Below are 23,049 nucleotides of genomic sequence, written 5' to 3'. Positions count from 1 at the left end.
TCCCATCCAATTATTGTCCCATTGCAATTACTTCTACTCTTTCTAAAGTAATGGAGAAATCAATTAACCGCCAACTCTTACACTACCCAGAAACCTTCCGTCTGATCAACGATCGCCAGTATGGATTCCGTCACTGTCGATCCACTGGTGATATTCTTGCTTATGTTACCCATTTATGGACTAATTCAATGGAAAGGTTCGGGGAAACACAAGTACAGTCGGTCCTCGTAAAACACGTGTTTGCATTACACGTATTCGATCATACACGATTTATAAATAGGGGAAAGTTATCTTATATAACACGAACCAAATTCGCTTATACACGATTCGCCTTTGTGTTTACAAGAAATGGCAGTCGAATACGGAAACACCCCCAACTGAACGCAACACGATAGGAACGAAGAAGATTCTGAAAATGTATTTATGTGTTTTATATCAGTGAAGGGAAAACACATTTCACCATAATAACGTAAAAACCAACACAATTCCAGCTATAATCGCAAATGCAATTAGATCGAGTTTACTACCAGTTTATAACAGATTTCACTAGCAGAAACGCAACTGGATTTTTATTGTTTTATGGTAGTAACCCCTAGAAATGTGAGGTGTTAATAGTGTATCTCTGCCTTTATGGTGTTGTTTATTCAGTTGCTACATGCGCGCAGCTTTATGCGTATCAAGCGTGCCTCCTCGTTTTGTAATTGCGCTTTATTCCCTAAAAATGAGTAAAATACTTAATTAAAAGTTGTGAAAAGGAAGCGTCCTGGTGAAGACACTGCAGATTCAGAGAGAAAAAGAAAAGCAATTATCGATAAACAGAGGCGGACTGGGTCAAAAATTCTTACCCGGGAAAATTTATAGTGGCCTCATACTATGGTTTATGGCCAAAATCACACCGGCCACCGGGGTTTCCCCGGTAAGGCTTATGGCCAGTCCGCCTCTGTCGATAGAGAAAAAATATGAAATTGTGAAACGCTTTGAGCGAAATGAAAGACCATGTGATATTGCACGTGCTACAGGCCTAAATGAAGCAATGGCGAAAAGCACAACAATTGCAAACTTGACAGGTTGAAAATTGAAAAGGGCTCAATTGTAAAGGGCTTAAAAATTTTAGAAAACATAGACTCCAACGAAGAACTCGTTATAGCTACAAAGCAAGGAATAAAAAAATTATTAGCTTGCTACGAAGAAATTCTGCGTGAAAAAAAGAAGGCGCTGTGTCGTCAGACGAATTTGTTAGATTTTATGAAGCTATCGACATCGAAATAACTTTTTTACGTAAGTCATTTGTTTTTTTAATACATATTTTGTATTAATATGTATAAAGAACTGCAATTTTATTAATATTTTTCTTCTAAACTAGTGTTTTTGTTAGTCCTTGGTCCCAATTAAGCAAAATTTATATGTATTTATATGCAAAGTTGTACCCCGACTTACGCGATTTTCGTCCGACCCACCTATCGCGTAACTTCGGGGTATTACTGTATAATAAATTTTTTACGAATAAAATACGTATTTTTTCCGTAAAAAAGTATTTTTTAGTATTAAAAAATACTTTATTATAATATAATATTATTTTTATTACGTATTTTAATCGTTATAAAATACGTAAGAATTTTATAACGATTAAAATTACCCGATTATTTATTGTGTTTGGTACTGTTTTGGTTCGAAATGTGTGTTCAATCTTGGGTGGTCGGCACCTAACCCCACTTTTCCCATAGGGCCTGTTGTTTATATTGCATGATTTTGCATTGCACGAGGGTTTTTAGGAACGCAACTATCGTGCTATACAAGGACAGACTGTAGTTGCTCTTGACATCTCAAAGGCTTTCGATCGTGTTTGGCATAAAGGTCTTCTAAACAAGCTTCCATCTTATGGTTTGCCAACTGTTTTTAGTAATTGGTTATCCAGTTTTCTCTGTGATTGCTCACTGAGTGTGATGGCTCTCTGTCTTCTAACTTCTCCACTAATGCCGGTGTCCCCCAAGGTTCAGTTCTTTCCCCCACTCTTTTCCTCTTGTATATTAATGACCTTCTTCCATTGACTGGAAATCCCATCCATAGTTTTGCCGATGATAGCACATTGCACTTTCCATTTTGAGAAACCTTATCCTGCTCAATCAGCTTCAATTTCTTGAAAATCTGCTACCAATTCCTTAAATGCCGATCTTCAGGTAATTCTCCAGTGGGGCAAAGACAACTTAGTTGATTTCAACCCTTCTAAAACTCAGTTTTGTCTTATATCTCGCAAAAAGGATTCTTCTGCTCCTATACTTATTTTTGGTGACATTCTGATTTCTAGGAAAAATGATATCTCTTTAGGGTATTACCCTGACTTCTAATCTCTCTCTCTCTTGTCACAAGCACATTACAAATATTGCTTCCTCCGCATCTAAAAAAAACTTTTCTTCCAAACAGCTGCCCACTCTGTATAAATCGGAAATCTGCTCTGCCATGGAATATTGTTCCCACATCTGGGGTGGTGCCCCCAAAACCTCTCTCAGGCTTCTTGATTCCATTCAGAAGAGGGCAGTTAGGTTAATTAATGATTCATCTCTAACAGAGTCTCTCCACTCGCTCTCTCATGGACGTACTGTTTCTGCTGCATGCCTCTTCTACAGATACTTCCATGGGCACTGTTCTTCTGAATTGGGTTCTATAATTCCCACTCTCTCTTTCAAAATGGTCCAAACACGTGCCACCACCAACCAACATCCATTTACTGTCCAACTTCAAACTCACAGGACCAACTTTTCATCTTCCTCGTTTATTCATTCAACTGCCGTTTTCTGGAACAACCTTCCTTCATACGTATTTCCTGAAAATTACAGTCTACAGAAGTTCAAGTCCAATGTCAACAAATATTTTCTTTCGTCTTCTCAACCTCCAACCAAAGCACGGTACTAAGTACTATAGGTTCTAATACCTATCGTGTTTGGGGTTTACATAAAAAAAAAAAAAAAAAAAAAAAAAAAAAAATATATATATATATATATATATATATAAAAACTTGGACACAGCATGGGTTTGTTAAGAGGAAGTCTTGTGTGACTAATTTGATTGGATACTATGATGTAGTTACGAAGGAATTGGATGCAAAGAATAACTTTGGTATCATATATTTGGATCTTAGAAAGGCCTTTGATACTGTTGCACAAATTGGAGCAGTGTGGCATTAGAGGCAAATTGCTGCTATGGATAAAGGGATGGTTGAGTGGGAGAAGACAGAGAGTGGTAATCAATGGACACTGCTCTTCGTGGACTAATGTTATTAGTGGAGTCCCTTGGGGTTGAGTGTTGGGTCCATTGTTGTTTTCTGTATTTATAAATGATATTGATGATGGTATATCAGGCTTAATGTCCAAGTTTGCAGATGATATGAAGGTTGGCAGGGTTGTTAATGACACTAATGACAGAACACTGCTGCAACAGGATCTAGAAATTTTTTTTTTTTTTTTTTTGTTAGTTGTTGGCACATTGGCTTCCGTGGCCATAATGCACCTCCCAAGGCTTTTTTTTTACACTACTCTGATCCAAGCCAGAGGTGGGATTCGAACCCATGACTTTTGGGTTGCCAGGCAGGCACTTTACCCACCCGGCTAGCCCAGTCGGCACGGGACGCAGTAATCACAGAGTAACGTATCAACTCTGTGGTATCAAACTGACAGTGGTAGAGAATGAAAAGGACCTGGGGGTAATTGTGCAGGCAGATATGAAGTTGTCTGAGCAGTGCAGATTGTCTGCAAGAGTAGCTCATGGTGTCTTGTCAATGATATACAGGAATTTTTCTAGCAGGGATAAGGAGGTGATTATCCTCTTGTATAAAGCAATTGTCAGGCCACATCTTGAGTACTGTATACAGGTCTGGAGGCCTCATTTTAAGAGGGATGTAGAGCTGTTGGAATGATTACAGAGAAGGGCAACAAGATTAGTAGATTAGTGAACAGAACAAAGGGTTGCTCTTACGAAGAAAGACTTAAGTTTTGCAAATTAGTGTCTGGAGACTAGGCACCTGCGAGGTGATCTGATTGAGGTGTATAAAGCCTTGAATGGTTTGAGCATGCTCAATGCTGATGGGATTCTTCTTCCTCTTGCTCAGAATAATCGCCTGAGAGGGCATAAATTCAAATTGAGGAAAGACGGTTGTAGGATAGATGTGTGGAAGTGTGCCTTTAGCCAGTGGGTGGTTGGTTGCTGGAACAAACTTTCATCTGTCGCTGTAGAAGTTGATACCTTAAACAGATTCAAGGCAGAACTTGACAAATGTTTGGAGCGAGTGGATGGGTGAAATAAGGGGTTTTTTTTTTTTGGCTGATGCTATATAAGCTTGCTTTCTTGCATCATGTTCCCATGCTAATGAGCACAATTTCAAGCACCTACTTTGGACAGCCCAGTACCCAGATCAATACTCCATTGGAAGTTTAAGCTATGACTAGGAAAAATTTATTTTATTTTATTTATTTATTTTTTCAGTACAATATTCTATTTACTCACTCCAGGCAATTTTGTCAAAATGACAAAATATCTGAAAGGCTTAATATTGTTGGTGTCACTTTTCAACACCTCCAGTACTCCATGTTGTACTTGAGTAGCCATTTTGGACAACAATGGTCCAACATACTATTAGCTCACAGTCCTGATTAAGTGGCCAAGCAGTACATTATCTGTCCTTACTTTGGCAAGGCAAGTTCCAGTTGTCTCAAAATCTGTAGCCATGCATTTTTGCTTTTACATAAATCTGTGTTTGTTATTAAGATAGTTATACTTGTATAATTAAACCTATGAAATGAAAATAACACTTTCATCTTACATTTTTATCAGTTGTTTTATTAAAATTTCACTTGCATGTTCATTCTACAAGTTAAAATTAAATTATATCGAAAATTATTACATTTGTTGTTGATTAATAATGAAATTTGAACCTACCATCCTGAATTTCAAAAGATTCCAAGAACAGTTCATCTAATCTGATCAGTGCCAATGCATCCTGCCAAATGATAATCACATCAGTGAATAACCATTTTCTTTAATTCTACATTATATAAAATAACTACAAATTACAATAATACTATAACTAAAGACAAAATATGTTTGCTATTAGTTATTACTACACAGGTGTATTTGTTCCTATTTAAGTAGGAATAATACACTTGAATGTGTGAGGCTTTATGCTACGAAAAAGCAAGTTTATAATACCGATTAATTTAAAAAATATGTTTACCTAATTTTTTTTTTTTTTTTTTTTTTTTGATTTGGTAGTTGTTGGCGCATCGGCTTCTGTGGCCATATTGCACCTCCCAAGGTTTTTGCAGTACTTTGATCCAAGCCCGAGGCGGGAATCGAACCCGCGACCTTTGGGTTGCCGGGCAGGTACTTTACCCACTCGGCTATTTACCTAATTAAGAGAACTATAAAAAGAAGTGAATCAAGCAAGTATAGGAAAAACAGATTAAATAGCAAGCTGTAACAAAACTTAAGAAGTTTGCAACACAAGAACTACATTCATTTGTGTAAAATAGTAATGGGAAGGGGTGGGGGGACTTTATGGGCTCTCAGTCATATATATCAATTATTCGCCATTCAATTTTGCAACTAAGTGAAGGACTTTTGTATTCTAATAACATGTGCAACAAAAATCAAAAGACAGTATATCAACAGGCCACAAATTCTGAAACCTATGTAGTACATTTAATGTTTTTTTGCAAGAGCAAGTAATTTAATTCATTTAACTGCTAATTCTGTTCATTTCTAAGAGAAAGCATGTTTTACATTTCTTTGATACTTGCATCCTGTTTAAGCAATATTAATGATGCAATCAGGACTGCAAAATGAAATGCTTGATATGGTCTAGCACTAGATGGTGTTTGTGATCTGTAAAGTTTCTTCCACAGTAGTTTAATTTTTAAATATTTCATGATATACCATTGTTGAATTTTACACTTTCTCTTGAACTTTTTTGCCCAATTTTTTGGCGACAAAAACTGATAAGCCTCTGTGACTGCTGTAATGCTTTAGTAGTAATTTGCTCCTGGTTTTGCCAAGCCTTGGTAAAATGTATGTGCATTTATTATTTTATATTTTTAGCATGCTGGAACAGCAGGAACCAGGAATCATCAGACCAGGCAGCATTTTTCTAGTCCTCCAACATAATCTTACTGTCTTGTTTTCTGATGAGATTCTCTATGTGTGATAACAATAGAAGTTGTGTGTTCAAAAACAATGAATTAAACATTTATTTATTTCACTAAATATGTGAAATAAAAAAAAATGTTAAATTCATTGTTTTTGTAACAGACATTTTAATTATTCAAATTTGAATAACAGCCACATTTCAAAATTTGCATCAGATAATTTTCCTTTCCTGTCTTGAAATCCCTGCAGCTTTAAACACTGGTGCGAACACGTGCCGCCACCAGTCAACATCCTCTTACTGTTGTCCAACTTCAAACTCAGAACCAACTTTTCTGCTTCATTTATTCATTCAACTTACATTTTCTGGAACAACCTCCCTTCATTTATATTTCCTGAAAATTACAATCTACAGAAATTGAAGTTCAAATGTCAACAAGTACTTTCTTTCATCTTCTCAATCTTTAACCCATGTATGGTACTAAGTACTATAGGTTCTAATACTGTCTGTGCTTAGGGTTCTCATTAAAAAAAAAAAAAAATTACACTATACATGAAAACACAGGGTAAATTTTAAATATATCTAGGCAATTATCATCTTAATGGTGGACAAGGGTGTAATTAAGGGCTGCTTGTGGTGATGCTGGGGTAATGTGTGTGTACACAAATTCATAAATTGCCAGATCTAGCCCATATACTGTCACAAAAAGTGCAGATTGCCCAGCAGCAACATAACAGCAGCTGCCGTGCTGTTATGTTGCTACAAGTAAAACAGTTACAACGAAGTTGTAAACTTTCCTGGCCTTGGCCATCCAGAGTTAACAAACATTTATTTTCAATGATGGACAATCAGCATTATCTAGTATTGAAATTTATATATTTTTCAATGATCTATAGGAAATAGAAGAAAAAAAATGTCAATTGCAAAACTGATGATTTCAATTAGATGAAACAATTTCTGCCTAAAGAATATTTTATGTAATAGCAATGGTCTCAGAGTAAATATGGCTTAAAAGTGGCAGATCTTGTATTACCTCATTTATGATTGGAAAGCAATCATAAGTGAGGTAGTACGGTAAAAAAAGTACACTTACATATCAAATATGTTCAACAAACTGAAAATAAAGCTTATTTTGCGCACTTTTAATGTATACTGGTACAAAACTTTCATACAAAAACAATGACAGCCTTTCTGTCACTAGTGCATCTATACATGGTACTCCCCAAATGGCCATCTTCAACTGTAATGCAATTCAGTAGCCATGAAATGACAATATCACCAGAGTGTATCATCTCAGCATCTACTGTTGGTTGAACATATTTAATAAAGAGAAATGCTACATTTACTTTACTGTCCTGATTTTTGAGATCCAAACCAGTAAATTGCATTTGCTCAGAAACCATTGATTCCATGTCAAATATGCTTCCGACAACAAATGTTTGTCTGATTGAGATCAATACCTTTGAAATCAACATTTTTATTTTATCTTCCAAAAGATACTGATATTGGATATATGATTTCCATCATGGGAGATGGGGGTCTGACTGTTCATCACCAGAAAGAGCATATTCAACTTTAATAATGCTCATAACTAACATCATCCTAATTATTACCATTTATGAAATAAGATTTAAAATTTCCAACAGACAAAAGTTAGGATGCAAAATTTTATTACTGTATTCTGCAATCAAATCTTTGGAGGTGTACTTCTTCCTAGGTCAATAGGCAACTTTCCCAAAGATTGTGGAATATAACCAAATAAGTGCAACCTCACAAGTAAAGAGCAGACATCAGCGGTGCTGCACTAGAATTTACTCGCTTTTCAAGAAAAGTAGCCATATACTCACCAGATCTGAAATGACTTGACTACTCTCTGAATGAAACAATATTGGAATTTTGTCCACTTAGTGGATAAAATCCAATATTGTTTCATTCAGAAACTTGGTGGCATAAAACCAATCACTGTTAATGTCACAGAATCACCAGTGGCAGTTTACTGGACTGTTTTAAGGTAATGACCAATGAAAAATGCTATTATATTGAATTTTTATTAATATTTCTGCTTACGATATGTTAAAAGCTTGTACAAAGGCTCATTGAACTGCTTTACTCATTGCTAGGTTATGATTAAAAATATTTGCATCCGACTTTGTGCTACCCTGTGCACCTAAATAAAATAAAAAATTAATGAGAAACATTCATCAAGTCATTCTATGCAACTATCCCATGTCATTAGAGCTTTTATTTTTTAATTTTTAACAGCAGCCATTATATGGTACAGGTAGCCCTTGATTTATGCTGGGGTTAGATTCCTGTGGGGACAGGCACAAATGGAACTTTCATATAATGGAGTCAATGGGAAATCACAGAGTTAGATTCTGGGCGCAAAAATTTTACTTACCCTTTTCAAATACTGGAGTAATTAAAGCTCAGAAAAACACTTTTTTAATTAAAAAAATATATATACATATTTTATTTTTAACCTACATAAATAAAAAAATAATTTAATACAGTACGTAGTATACATAAAACATTTTGGCAGTAGAGCAATGGCGAAGTTTCAGTTGACTTTTGAAGTTCCCGGTTCAGGATCTTCTGTTGACGGCCCTGGTAGAGAAGGTTGCCTCTTTTTAGAAAGAAGCAAGTGCTGATTACCTGGATTTTTTTCTAATTTCTTTAAGAATTTCAAAATAAGGGTTCAGGGTTGATATGACACCCTTTTAACTGTGGCACTTCTCTTCCAGTCATGATCAATGTTACAGAGCTTATTAGTAAGGAACTCTACACTTGCAAGAATCCTGATCTTCATAATTTTTAGAGGAGGGTCTTCTTCTTTCTCTTCCTCCGGCTGTTGGCTAAGTTCTGCAGCTAACTCTTCAAGGTCTTCATTTGAAAGAGCCTCTGCATGACTTTTCAAGAGCTCAGTTACATCTTCAACTGTAACTTCTTCTAACCCTGCCCCTTGTGCCAGCCTGCTAATGTCTTCTACAACATTGTTGACTTTAGAAGTGTCATTCATGAAATCTTGGAGAAGTTTATGCACACTCCATTTAGACAATTGACAGTCACTTCTTGCCAGGCTGTGTTAATGTGATTGATGCCCATTAAGACATCAAACAACTGCCGATATTCTCTGATGGTAATGTTGGACATGTCTAAAGCTTTTACCATTTCTATAAATGTTTGTTGTAGGTAATAAGCTTTAAAGGTGACTATTACTCCCTGGTTTGTGGGTTTCAAAACTGATGTAGGGGGCATGTAAACAACATTAACTTTAAGAGGTGTTCTGACTTCACCCGATTTGTAGGATGTCCAGGGGCAAAAGAAGAATATCCTTGGTTGGTAAATCTTTGTCATTGCAGAATTTGAGAACAGTAGGGCAAAAATAGTTGGTGTACCAATCCAAGAAGACAGGCTGTGTCACCCTGGCCTTCTTTGTTTGACTTCCAGTACACAGGCAACGTGGCTTCATTTAAGCATTTCAAAACACATGGTGTTTCAGAGTGGTACACCAACATTGGCTTCAATTTTAAATTGCCTGACACTTTCTCCCAACAAAAGTGTCATTGTCTATTGATGCTTTAAACCAAGGGGCTGACTTTTCTTCATGGGCAATGAAGGCTATTGAGGGCAACTTTTTCCAATAAAGGCCAATTTCATCAACATTGAAGATGAGATCTGAAGGATATTCACCTCCTCTACTATGGCCTGAAACTCTGCAGGGAATGTAGCAGCCACCTCAGCATCTGCACTTGCTGCCTCGCTGGTAATTTTCACACTTCTGCATTTGGTTCTTACTTTAAATCTCATGAACTAGCAAAAATATTTCATTGCACTGACCTCTTTTCTTCTTTAAGTCTTCAAAAATTGACTTAGCCTTTTCAGTTATTACAGCTTGGGGTCAAGGGAATATTTTTTTGGTTCAAATCATTGTTAGCAATTGCTCCATTTTTTTCTAAAAGCTTACTTCTGCTGTAACTAACTTGTGCAGCACTTACTCTGGTATTATTTTATCAGCATTCTTTGTAATTGTAGTAATAGTTGATGGAGGCATATTCATAGACCTACACACACACACACATTAGGATGGCTTTCACCAGCTTCCACCCTCCGAATAATCTCCATCTTACCTTCCAATGTGAAAGATCAAAGTGCCCTTTCACGCTTTATTTTGCACTAGGATTCATTGAAATTATTTTACTAGACATGGCCTTTCTTTATTTTATTAAATTAAAAACTTTTTATTAATTTTGTAGTACACTGTCTAATGGATTTGCAAAAACTACACATGACTATCACTAATTGCACAATTAATAAAAAATGTTACTTAGCGTAATAAATTTCCAACTTGTGTAAATGGCGTAAACAACCAACTGAATGCTTCACTGCATGGACCTTCACCACCCGCATCCACATGTGGCTACTTTGAGAGTGGGAAACTTTCTCATCTCTGATTGGCTAAGATTGTGGGTGGGGATGTTCTCATCTCTGATTGGCTAAGATTGTGGGTGGGGATGTTCTCATCTCTGATTGGCTCAAATTGTCCTTGATCACGTGTACAGATCATGTGAACAGTGCATGATACATAGTAGAGTATGATGCTGATAAATTTTGTTTGATGATTTTAAACTTTCAATTTATAAAAATATTGCAAAAATAAATATTCATGGCCATGTGGTTAGTGACCGGTGCTATTGCAAATCGGGCAATTTTGGACCAGCACAAAACGAAGGCTACCTGTATTTTGTATTGCTTATGATATTAATAATCAGCAAAAATAGAAAAATAAACAAATATTCGCATGAGCAATTAAATTGACATTTCTAATGACTGGGGCACAAAAAATTTACTTTGAATAACAGCATAGATTTTGATTTATTTTTAGTCCTTTGGCTTTTCATTCAATTAAAAAAAAGTCAATGAGAAATATATTAAAGCCTTTAGGTCAAGAGTTGAATTCATAAAATAACAAACCTCCACTTCAAATCCTAGCATAAAAGCCTGAATGAAATCACATGCTTTTTGTAATGAACTAACATCTCTTGTAGTCTTTGCTGTCTTCATGAAAATAAATAAAAAACAAGTAAAACCATTACTTTTAAGTTATGCAGTATTTAAACTTCAAACTGATTTTAAAGGATATTTTAGCAAGAAAACTATTGTGATAAATTATACTCATCAACTAAGAAAATCTATCAAGTGAAATCTCCAGGGCAACAAAATTTCCATGGAATTATATATGTTGGGAGTTTAATGACAACATTACCTCATTGCTTATGACCATGATTTACTTCCAGTACTTCAAAGATCACCATGTTATTATAAGTAACATTCCTCTGGTTACAGCTTTGACATGACCGAAATTCTCATGCCACACAGCTCTACTGCTCAATTGAGTATATGTATTTTAGGTTCAGGCAGATTTCCCTATAAATCATCTTTCCTTCATTTTAGTCAGTAATACCTAATAATCAGAATTACCAAAACAGAAATAAATTTAAAAATGATTCCTTTTACATCATTCTTTTTCTTTCTCCTGATATTTTTTCCATTGTATATGTTAAATAAAAAGGATAGGAGAAAGTCTATTTCTTGTATAAGTCATTCATTGTAAAAATAAATGATCCATTATTATGTACTAAATAACAAAAGAAAACACAGGAACTAAGTACATAGTACCTGTCACAGCGAGATGTCAGGGGCTCACAGAAAAGAATATAAAAGATTTATTTACATGCAGTATGTTAATTAACAGAGAGCTACAGCTCTCTACAATTTAACTTGTTACAAATTGACCGTAACCTCAGTCACAGAGAAGTGTTATCAAGTGTTACCTTCAAACACCATGTGGCTAAATAGAATAGCATAAAGCTTGGTTGGAACCACAGAACTTGCCCAATGATGTAGAATATCATGAAGAATCAACTCACTCACAACAGTGACACCACCAAATCTGTCATCAAAAGCCTAACTACTGCTTTTTATTTTGCATGGAACACCAATTCTTTAAGAAGTCATTACTGAGTCTCTCTCTCCAAACAATGAAAGTAGGATAGGAGATGATATAACAAGTATGATAACCTACATACAAATTTACAACCTCCCGCTAAGTGCGGGTCTGTTGAATAATTCAGGAAATAAATTATTGGATTATGTCTGTCTTATATAAGCAGCTGATTACATTATTTATCTAGCTATATCCTGTTAAATTTTAATTATCCTCTATATTGCTAACTTTACCATATTATGGTGGGCTGGTGGGTTTAATATAATTTTTGGAGCATATATAATGGCTATTAGTGGCCAAATAATAGCCAGTATATGTTATTAGAACCACTATGATTCTTCAACTGTATTTTAAGTTCAGGATAAATCAAATAGTTTCAATGCAGTCCGACAAAAATGCAAGGAACCATAGGTTAGGATTGCTATAAGAGCCAGGTGAGACATAATATAATTTATTTTTAATTCATTGTTTTGTTTTTGAGTTATTTCCTGATTTTATTTCCTTGCCCACAAACAATACTAGTTTGTGGGCAAGGGAGCAGCCCCCACCCTCGAACCAACAGGAGAGTTTAAGCTATATACATAACATAGTCTGGGTAAGAGGAAAGATTCCATCAGCATTTAGTTTACACAATCCATTCAAGGCTGTAAGTGCTTATTCAGATCTTATCATAGGTGCATACAGGAACTGGGATTTAGACATTGATTTCCAAGAAACATGAACTGGTGAAATTTAATTATATTAACATTACTATCACTTCCTCTTTGACAATAAAGCTTCTTTGACAATAAAGCTGTAGGTCCCATTGTTGTGTTATTTTTTTGAAAAACTGCATATGGATACAGCCACAGCTTTTACTCTATTTAGATTAAAGGTCAAAGCTCTAAGTAAGCTGTACTTATTTTAAGATATAAGGGCTTTGTTTCCTAACCCCAGTATACCATAAATTTAAAATAAGATAACTCTTCAGCCTTTTAGAAAATTCATGTAATATAATACTTTTTTTTTATTTAATGAAACAGTATTACTGTAGTATTTAGGAGCAGGAAAGTTTGGTTTTTTTTTTGCTCCTAAATACTACAGTAATACTGTTTTCATTAAATAAAAAAAAGTATTATATTACAGAAGATATCTTTTCCGATTCTTTTTTCTATTATATATCCATTCATTAATGGGTTATATTTTACGCTGTTTCCTGATTTCTCAATTGTAACTTTATCTTTAATGATTTTAATAGTTATTTTCCTTAGTGTTCTCATTTTTTAAAATTTTTTGCTGTTGTACCTCTTGTCTCAGCTGCTTATTATTATTATTAGCAGTAGTAGTAGTAGCAGTAACAAATGATGCAAGAAAGCAAGCAAGCTTATACAGCATATCATCCAAAAAAAAAAAAAAAAAAACACCCAACTTCCTATATTACTTGTCCATTCTGACTAAGTTTATCTAGTTCTAACTTGAATTTCCCCCCCCCAATAACTGACCACCCTCAGGCTGAAGGCAAATTTCCACATATCTGACCTGCAACCATCCTTCAATTTGAGTTGAATTTAAGCGCGCTCTCTCTCTCTCTCTCTCTCTCTCTCTCTCTCTCTCTCGTGTGTGTGTGTGTGTGTGTGTGTGTGTGTGTGTGTGTGTGTGTGTGTGTGTGTGTGTGTGTGTGTGTGTGTGTGTAGTCTGGGTAAGAGGAAAGATTCCATCAGCATTTAGTTTACACAATCCATTCAAGGCTGTAAGTGCTTATTCAGATCTTATCATAGGTGCTTAGTGTCCAGATGATGCAATTTGCAAATCTTTCCTGGTAAGTGCACCCTTCTCCTCCCTTCCCCAATCTTGTTGCTCTTCTTTGCAGCCATATCAACAGATCCACGTTCTTCCTAAAGTGAGGTTTCCAGGCCTGTGTGCAGTATTCAAGCAGCAAAAGGAAAATTACTACTCAGGTGATTTTCCTTTTGCATCTGGAATACTGCACAGCACTGCTCAGGGAACTTGCTATTTGACTGCACAATTACCCCCAGATCTTTTTCATTCCCCACTACCATGAGTGTGGTACCTGGTACGTTAATCTAAGATTACGGCTCCCCATATGAAGTACCTTGCTTTTGCCAACATTAAACATCAATTATCACTTCTCAGCCCATCTGCCTAATTTGTCTAGATCTTGTTGCAATAGCATACCATCATTACTGTAGTCAACTACCCTGCTAACCCTCATATCAGGAAACTCAGAAGCCTGATATGCCTTCATCAATATCATAAATATATACAAAAAACAACAACAACAGGTCCAGCACTGAATCCCAGGGACTCCACTAAGAGTCAAAGCAGAGCAGAGCCCATTGATAACCACTATCTTCTCCCACCTACCCACCCAACCATTCCTTTATTCAGAGCAGTAACTTGCCCTTAATGCCACACTGCTCCAATTTGTACAGATGTCTGTCATGTGCAACAGTATCAAAAGCTTTCCTGAAATCCAGGTACATGATATTATTTTTTCATCCTGTTCCTTTGTTAATATGTCATAGTAACCAATCAGATTAGTCGGGCAAAATCACCCCTTAACAAATCCATATTGTGACTGCAATATAACAACATTCCTGTCTAGATGGTCCTGTATTACTTCTTTAACCAGAGCCGACCGGGCTAGCCGAGTGGGTAAAGTACCTGCCCGGCAACCCAAAGGTCGCGGGTTCGATTCCCGCCTCGGGCTTGGATCAAAGTACTGCAAAAACCTTGGGAGGTGCAATATGGCCACAGAAGCCGATGCGGCAACAACTACCAAATCAAAAAAAAAAAAAAAAAAAAAAAAATCTTTAACCAGTGACTCCATATTTTCCTTGGAACAGACACTCTAACAGGTCTATAATTCCTCATGTCATTCTTTGTGAATCAAGGATACATTTGTATATCTCCAGTCCATAGGGATCTGGGGATTCCCTGAATCCAGAGATGCTCTCATAATCATCGCCAAAGATTTGCTTCCCTGTTTTGCTGCCTCTTTTAATATAACTGGATAGATCCCATCCTTTTCCAGGTGCTTCTTTTTTTTTTTTACATTTAGCTTTAACAACTTCTTTTTTTTTCTTGTGACGATCTGATGCCATATTGTCTATTTTAATACTTTTTTGTTCATAGGTGCCTACAATAGTAAAACTACACTTGAAATAATATAGGTATTACTAACTTCAAGGTTATTATTAGCCATATGGTGCAAGGAAGCCTCTCTCTCAGGGTAACTCAGAAATTTTTTTTCTGAGTTACCAAAAAAGCCAAAAAAAAATTTCTGAGTTACCGAGAGAGAGAGAGAGAGAGAGATCTAAAATGATGCATTAGTAATAATTTAAATATGATAAGTTGGGTTACTCAAAGTTTAAAAGTTTTAAAATTGCCTGTGAAAAATAATTAGTAATTTCCTGAAAAAAAAAAAAAAAAAAAACAGAAACACATTTTCATGATGTAAACATTAGCTGACTTCTATTTTCATGAACCATTTCTATTTTCATTCAAAATGATAATGTGTTGTTCCCTGTGGCCACTCACAGTGAATTAATGATTTAATTCCCTTGCAAAATTAAAGGAAGCAATATTAAGGAACAAGTCGGTGGGAGAAAGTCATTTTTTAAAATTTGAAATTCTTTTGTTCAGTTGCAACCTTACGTAGTTATGGTAAGTTCCTTTCTTTATACCTATCAGACTTCATTTTTACAATTCTTTTTACTTGCTTCCGTAAGGTCATCCATGATCTGTATGTATTACATTTATTAGACTTTATTTGGCTTTATTCTTACCACAAAATTTCAAATTTCCTTCTTAACATGTGTATACTGCACACGGCTCCATAGCATACAGAACATGTCGGAAACAGAAGCAAGAGCATTGCAGTCATTCTCATAATTTCGATGGATGGCCTCTGACAAAGACACCTTTCTGGTCGCCTTTTCATTTTAATTTCTTACCAACTATCTGTTCCTTTTTCGTCTCTTACCTGGTTATCCTACCATATATTACTACACGCCTTATCCATTTAGTAGAATTCACTTCTGGTGTATACCGTAGATTCAATATGATTAAACAAAACCTTCTTTACACTTTCTTCATAATATATATATGTATACACATTATGGCTGTAGGGTACGTTTTGCTAATGCAGTGTCCCTGATCCATAATCAATACCATCTTCATTTTTGCACTCCCCAAACTCTATGATTACTTAGCTTCTTAATATTATTCTTTTATTACATATATATATATATATATATATATATAATAAAATTTGGGGTGTTACAGATCAATTATTTCCAAATATGTCCACCAGGTGGACATATTTGGAAATAATTGATCTGTAACACCCCAAAGCACCTCATCACAGTAAATGTTCAATGTGGCGGCCTTTGCTGTTGAGAACTGTCGATTGTTGATTTTAGCATTGGAAACGATGTTGGCAATGCCAAAATCAACAAACGGAACAAGTATACAAAAATTTGTATACCTGGGCTTCCTAATAACCGGAAACCTAAGTAATATTGACAAAATTAATCACAGACTGAACATCGGATGGACAAACACGAACAAACTCAAAAACATATGGAAGAGCAATAAAATATCATATAGTCTAAAAATTAAACTATATGAAACTGTCATCATATTCACAGCAACTTATGGATCAGAGAATTAGAGAATAAATAAGAAAGAAAGGCAAAAAAATAATGGCATTTGAAATGAGATGTCTAAGGAAAATCAATAAAACAAATTGGAGAGAACATAAAACTAATGAAAAGTAATGAGAGGTCTAAATTTTGAACACAGAATAATAGAGCAGATCTACAAAAAACAACTTCAGTGGTTTGGACATGTGAACTGGATGAAACAACACAGGCTGCCTAATGTAGTAGTGACAGGAAGAACTGGAGATAAGAGAATGGCTCCAGTGCCTAAAGGAAAACACAGTCTTTCAGAGCTATCAACAAATGATGCAAGATTCAAGAGATCGACAATAATGGAGGACAATATCTAAATAGGGACTCAACCCGTGCCAAATGGAAGAGTAGAATGATGATGTATTTTTGGCTTTTCTAAATTATTTTGGGGGTATTCTTTCTGCAATACTGTCTTAACCCCCCCCCCCCTTTTCTGTTTATTATGTATGGGTTTGTTTTTATTATTTTTCACTCTATGCTACTTACTGGTAATTGATTTATTTACTTTCCCATTAAATAAACTATTTTTAGCAGCATGTGGTAGATAGTGCATTTAATGCTGCCACTGATGTTTCTGGTATTAATTTTCTTTTTATTTCATTTTTTGGTTTATATTTATTCATAGTTGTTAATCTATGTTATATGGTTAGTATTCAGATGATATGCTAATGCTGCACTAATACTACCATCTACAGCTTAATTTTTTTTCTTGTATATATTTTAATTTAACAGAGACTTTGTCAGTGGTATGGTGTTGCCATGTGAGTGCTAAGATCTGTTCTATTATAATTTTTCACTGCATAAGAACCACCATTATTGAAATCAATTGCATCTGCAGTTCAATCTGTGTATTGGTTTGACAATGAACGGATTTGTATAATGTTCGAAATGCAGTGATTCCCTGACCATTATTGGCCTTGTGGTCCTCCATCAAGATGGGGCATAATGATCAGTCCATTCTGATTTATTTACTATTATTTTGTTGGTCAAGTGTTGTAGTTGGTCTTCGTCTGTTTCTAGTGATATTTCACATAATTTCAAGGATTTAGTGTCAAACGTTGACAACTTTTGTCATTTTACATTTTCTTTGTTTACTGGAAATATACTTACAGCCTAAGCTAAATTGTACAGTTTTATGACATGCATTGTTATTTATATAAAGCAAGCTAAAGTTATCACAAAAAGAAAATGCAATTTTGTAGTTAACGCTGTTTGACGTTAAACCCTTGATTCAGAACTGGTGCTATCTTCAGGGTGCCACTAAATTTTAATTTAGTTAGCATATTCTAAAATTGGAGTTATTTGGTATTGTACATTTGGCTTTAGGCACCTCCGTAGCCAGGTGGGAAGGAGCAGCAGTGCATAGCACACGGTTCTTGATTAGACCGGGGTTCGAGCCCGTCACCACCAAATACGGAAAGGTCAGGGAATGACCACCGCATATCCCGGAGCAATATGGCCTTAGTTGCTAATGCTCCTAAAAACCAAATAACAAACAAAAAAAACAAACAATAGATTTGGCTTTTCTAAATTATTTTAGGAGCATTCCTTCTGCAATACCCTGTGTTTTGATTCTGCTCCTCCTTATAAAAATGCTGCCACTGATATTTGTTTTCAGGAAAAGGCAAAAAATAGTGGTATAGATAAGAAATAGTTTCTCCTACGTCCTCGGATTGCCCTAATAATTTCGGAGAAATAAAAATAAAGAGTGTAGGACAGCTTAAAGACATTATAAGATATAAGTTGTGGCTCGGGTATTAATTAAATATAAATATTAATTGTAAATATTAGTTAGTCGTTATAATTATTAACTTTCTTTTTTATCACTTATATATATATATATATATATATATATTATGTGAGGTAAAAGTTAGGTAAGAGTAATAAAAATAAATAAATATGGCTATGTAGCTATCATTAGAGGCAGCAAATGCACATCCTCCACATGATGCCTAATTATATCTGATAATTAAAATAAATATGATATTTAAATAAAATCATCAGCCAGTAGGCATCATGTGGAGGATGTGCATTTGCTGCCTCTAATGATAGCTACATAGCCATATTTATTTATTTTTATTACTCTTACCTAACTTTTACCTCACATAATATAAATTAGTGGTAGTAGTGGGTTGTTATGCTAAATAAGCAGCACCTGTGCCGCCATCTATTCTTTTCCTTTCTATTATATAAGCTGGTTAAGCTTGCATTATGTCAGTGGTGTGGCTCTGATCAAGAGTGCTCTCTGTTCTATAGATTATTTTTCGCTGCATAAGGACCACCGCCATGCAAATCCTCTGCATTGGTTGATCTATCGGAGAATGGAGGGGTGGTTTGGTTCTTCGATATTTCTGCCTTTGCGATGATTTGTATGACGATTGAAATGCAGCGATTCCATGACCATTATTGGCCTCGTGGTCCTCTGTCGATATGGGGCATGATGGTCAGTCTATTATTTTGATATTTTAGTTTTTTGGTAGTTTCTTTAACCCTTTTTTGGTGATATTTCACGTCTTTTGGAACTGGTACCTTCAAGGGCGGTACCGCTAAATTATTTACAATTGGCATTATTTAAATTTATATCGTTTTTTATTAATTGGGTTTAATGACTTAATTGACTAAATTATACAGGGGATTATCGACTACCTTTTTGTCTTATTATCTCTACTTTCCCTTCCCTGTTTGTTTATTTTATATTATTTTGCGTTTCATTTCGCTCTGCATTATTGCCGTACTACTGGCTGATGATTTTATTTAAATATCATATTTATTTTAATTATCAGATATATATATATATATATATATATATATATATATATATATATATATATATATATATATTTCCCCCCCCCCCCAAATGTAACCATTTTAATAATGTTAAGAAAAAGTCCTTATTGAAAAATGGTTTAAATAATATGAAAATTTTTTTAAACCTGCAATTTCCACTGGGGATCAATTATTTTTTTTCCTGGAAAAAGTTTCTTTATTTTTTGGAATTCTACTTAAGTATACCAATGCTTTATATCTTCCAAAAATTGCAATACTTACCAAATGTAAAATTTAAAGTGTTTTTTTTAACCTATTTTCAACATAATAAAATTTTTCTCCTTTGTGTTGAGAGAGAGAGAGAGAGAGAGAGAGAGAGAGAGAGAGAGAGAGAGAGAGAGAGAGAGAGAGAGAATATATATTTATATACACAGCCAAACCCAGGCTTACATAATATTTGACTTACCTACATAAATTTTTGCCAGCCAATGCAAACTTTTAAAAAATTGTGAAAATGTATTTTCACAATTTTCATGTATTTATTTTCTGTAGGAAATAAATGGAGGATCTGCCCAGGGTGGCAAAAACATGTAGATGCTGTAACTCCATAAGCCAAGTGCCTTAAAAAAAGTACATACGACATTTGTTGTGTTTATATTGTAATTCATCTCTGTTTTAAATGAAATGCTGAATATGCTCCATATGATGCTCCTATCCCTGCAAACTCATATGATTGTAATTGCCTGATCATCTGCTGTTGTCAGCAGTTGGTGCTGATAATGAATTAGTTGAATGAATGCTTACTTTACTAATTTTGGATCAGAGATCTGCAGTCATGTCATCAGTGTTCTTTTCAACCCTGTTTCAGTTGTTGTCAATGTTCTTTTTATTCCCGTGTACTTATTAGAATGATGAAGGGAAAGCCACCAAAGGAAAAGGCAAGTGGTGGCAGTGCTAGGAAACAAAACAAAATTGATTTAGAAATGAAGATGAAATTGATTAAGTACAAAGAAGGGCAAAGGTTGTCGCCTATTTTGCATGGGAATTAGGTCTCGCTGCTTAAACAAAATACTATTTTAAAGGACAGTGTGCACATGGATATGTGATGTATTGGAAAAAGAATGCGTTAAAGGATCAATGCATTTAAGATCAACAGTGATCACAAAACAGTGTTCAGATGCTATATCGGAGATGGAAAACTATTAATAATATGGATGGAAAATCAGATTCAGAAGCAAGTGTCCCTGGGTCTAATGGCCATTCAAGCAAAAGCAAGAAGTATTTACGAATATATTAAGGATAAGTATGGGGAATCCAAGTCAAGTTTGTGGTAAGCAATGGTTGGTTTAAGAGGTTCAAGAATTGTGCTGGTTTCCATAACGTTAAAGTATGCGGTGAAGTCGCCAGTGCCAATTCTGCAGCTGCACAGAAATTTTGTGATGTGTTGGAAAAAATTATTGACGAAAGTGGCTATTCAATACAGCAAATTTTTAATGTTGACGAGACTGATCTATAAAGGAAAAAAAATGCCGGATTGCACATACATTTCCAAGGAGGAAAAGATGATGCCAGGTTTCAAGGCTTCAAAAGACAGGGCAAAGCCCTTGCTTGGGGCTAATGCAGCAGGATATTACAGATTGAAACCACTGCTTGTGTAACATTCTGGAAATCCTTGTGCATTTAAGGGCATCAATAAAGGTTGCATTTCCGATCGAACAAGAGAGGATGGAATCTTCAAGGATTCATCCAACCTATGGATCAGGGTTTTATTTCAAAGCATACTATTCACACATAACACTTACTCAGGCATTGTTTGCAGCAGACATGAGAAAAATTTAATGTTAAGAGCTTTTTGGAAATCTTACAATATTTACCATGCCATCTTAAACATTAATAAGGCCTGGCTGGAAATTATTAAAAGTTGTTTAAATGGCATATGGAAGAAAATATGCCCACAGCATGTAAAAGGCTTCGAAGGATTTGAAAAAGATGAATCATACGAACAGGTTACAGATAAGATTGTAAAGCTTGCAGAGCTACTTCAGTTGGAGGTTGATGCCAATGACTTGGAGGAGCTAATGGAAGAAGATAAGAAATTATCTAACAAAGAACTTATTGACTTGTAAGCAACGATGGCGAGAAAAGAAAATACTGAAGAGACTAAAGATGAAACAAATGAGGAGTGTGACGCTTCATCACCAGAGAGATGGCAATGGCAAGATTTCAGAAGATGGATCCTGACAGCTAATGATTCTTAAAAGTTAACAGAGGGGTGAATGCTTGCTACAAAGAAAGCTATGAAGAAAAGAAAAAAAGCCATCATCCAGTAATCTATTAATATGTTCATTCATAAGGTTGAGCGGCCAACCCCCTCTAAATCTCCACAGCTAGAGACACTGATTCTGGCAACGATGCCTGAGGGGTAAAACTTGCTGACATTATGCCCGTCCCCTCTCCTTCATCCAGCGAGTGAATCATCCACAAGCTGAGTGAAACGCTTTAGGCAATGTAAGTGTATTTTTCGTATCTATTTTATAATTTCTAATCAAATTAGATAGCAAGGGATATAAAGCATAATAAAGTATGTCTCTGATGAATTGGTGGCACCTGAAACGTCAGTTTAACTACGCCGTGTTTCGCCACGGTGATAGGGATATGCCTGTAGAGAGAAGAACAGAACTAAACATGAAAGAAACCATTTCAGGTTAAATTAGGGATTCAAACTGAAGGAAATTTCGTTTATAGTTAGATTTTCTTTAGAAATGGAGGAACCATTTAGAGATAGATAAGCTGAAATAGTTAACCACTCAACTGTTTGCAAGAAAGGAATTATACAGAAAATTGCACAATCTTAAACAAATAGTTATACAAACTGTTTTCATCAAAATAAATTATGCAGATGCAAAATATACAAAATTATACAAATACACAAAGAAATCATTACTTATTCACAAAAGGAAAAAGGGGGAGGGGGAGATAGCAAGGGATGTTTAATTATATATTCTCTTTAGAAAATAGTGAGGCATCTCAAGTATTAACATTGCTGATACTGCTACCACCGGTGGTCAGCACTGCCAGCAGCTGTAGTTCCACACCCCCTAAGCCATGATCAATGCTCTGCCAATGCCATTATGCCATCTATTTTGTGCTTCTCGTATTAATTTGATTATAAGGTGTTTGTATTGGCACTTGTCTTAATCATTTTATTGTACATTTCAAAGCACACTTTTGTAATTTTTCTTGTTTGTGAAATGTTTGTATTTCACACATACAAACATTTTATTTCCATAGTGTTTTCACCAGTGTTGATCTAACTAATTTGAAGTCAGTCTTAAACAAATTATACAATAAATATAAGCATATAATAAACTGCAAACTAGGATATTGGAATAATTTAATCACCCTGTGTATCTCCAATAATTTCATCTTTGATGGTAATACAGTTT

General features: G+C 35.1%; 1 protein-coding gene across 1 annotated transcript in view; it reads right to left on the bottom strand.

Moving 5' to 3' along the window:
- The window catches only part of l(1)G0004 (RNA-binding protein pno1), a 68,563-nt gene that overhangs the window by 33,022 nt on the left and 12,492 nt on the right, over positions 1-23,049 (bottom strand). Inside the window, exons 4-5 of the mRNA XM_090373519.1 lie at positions 11,108-11,191; positions 4,930-4,990 (exon numbers count right to left, since the gene is read on the bottom strand). Of these exons, the coding sequence (XP_090229645.1) occupies positions 4,930-4,990; positions 11,108-11,191 (145 nt within the window). The remainder of the gene's footprint in view (positions 1-4,929; positions 4,991-11,107; positions 11,192-23,049) is intronic.

Source organism: Mastigoproctus giganteus, chromosome 5 (genome assembly GCF_048544385.1).
Source record: "Mastigoproctus giganteus isolate SK-2022 chromosome 5, ASM4854438v1, whole genome shotgun sequence".
Lineage (NCBI taxonomy): Eukaryota > Metazoa > Arthropoda > Arachnida > Uropygi > Thelyphonidae > Mastigoproctus > Mastigoproctus giganteus.
This window is presented reverse-complemented; position numbering and strand designations above follow the sequence as displayed.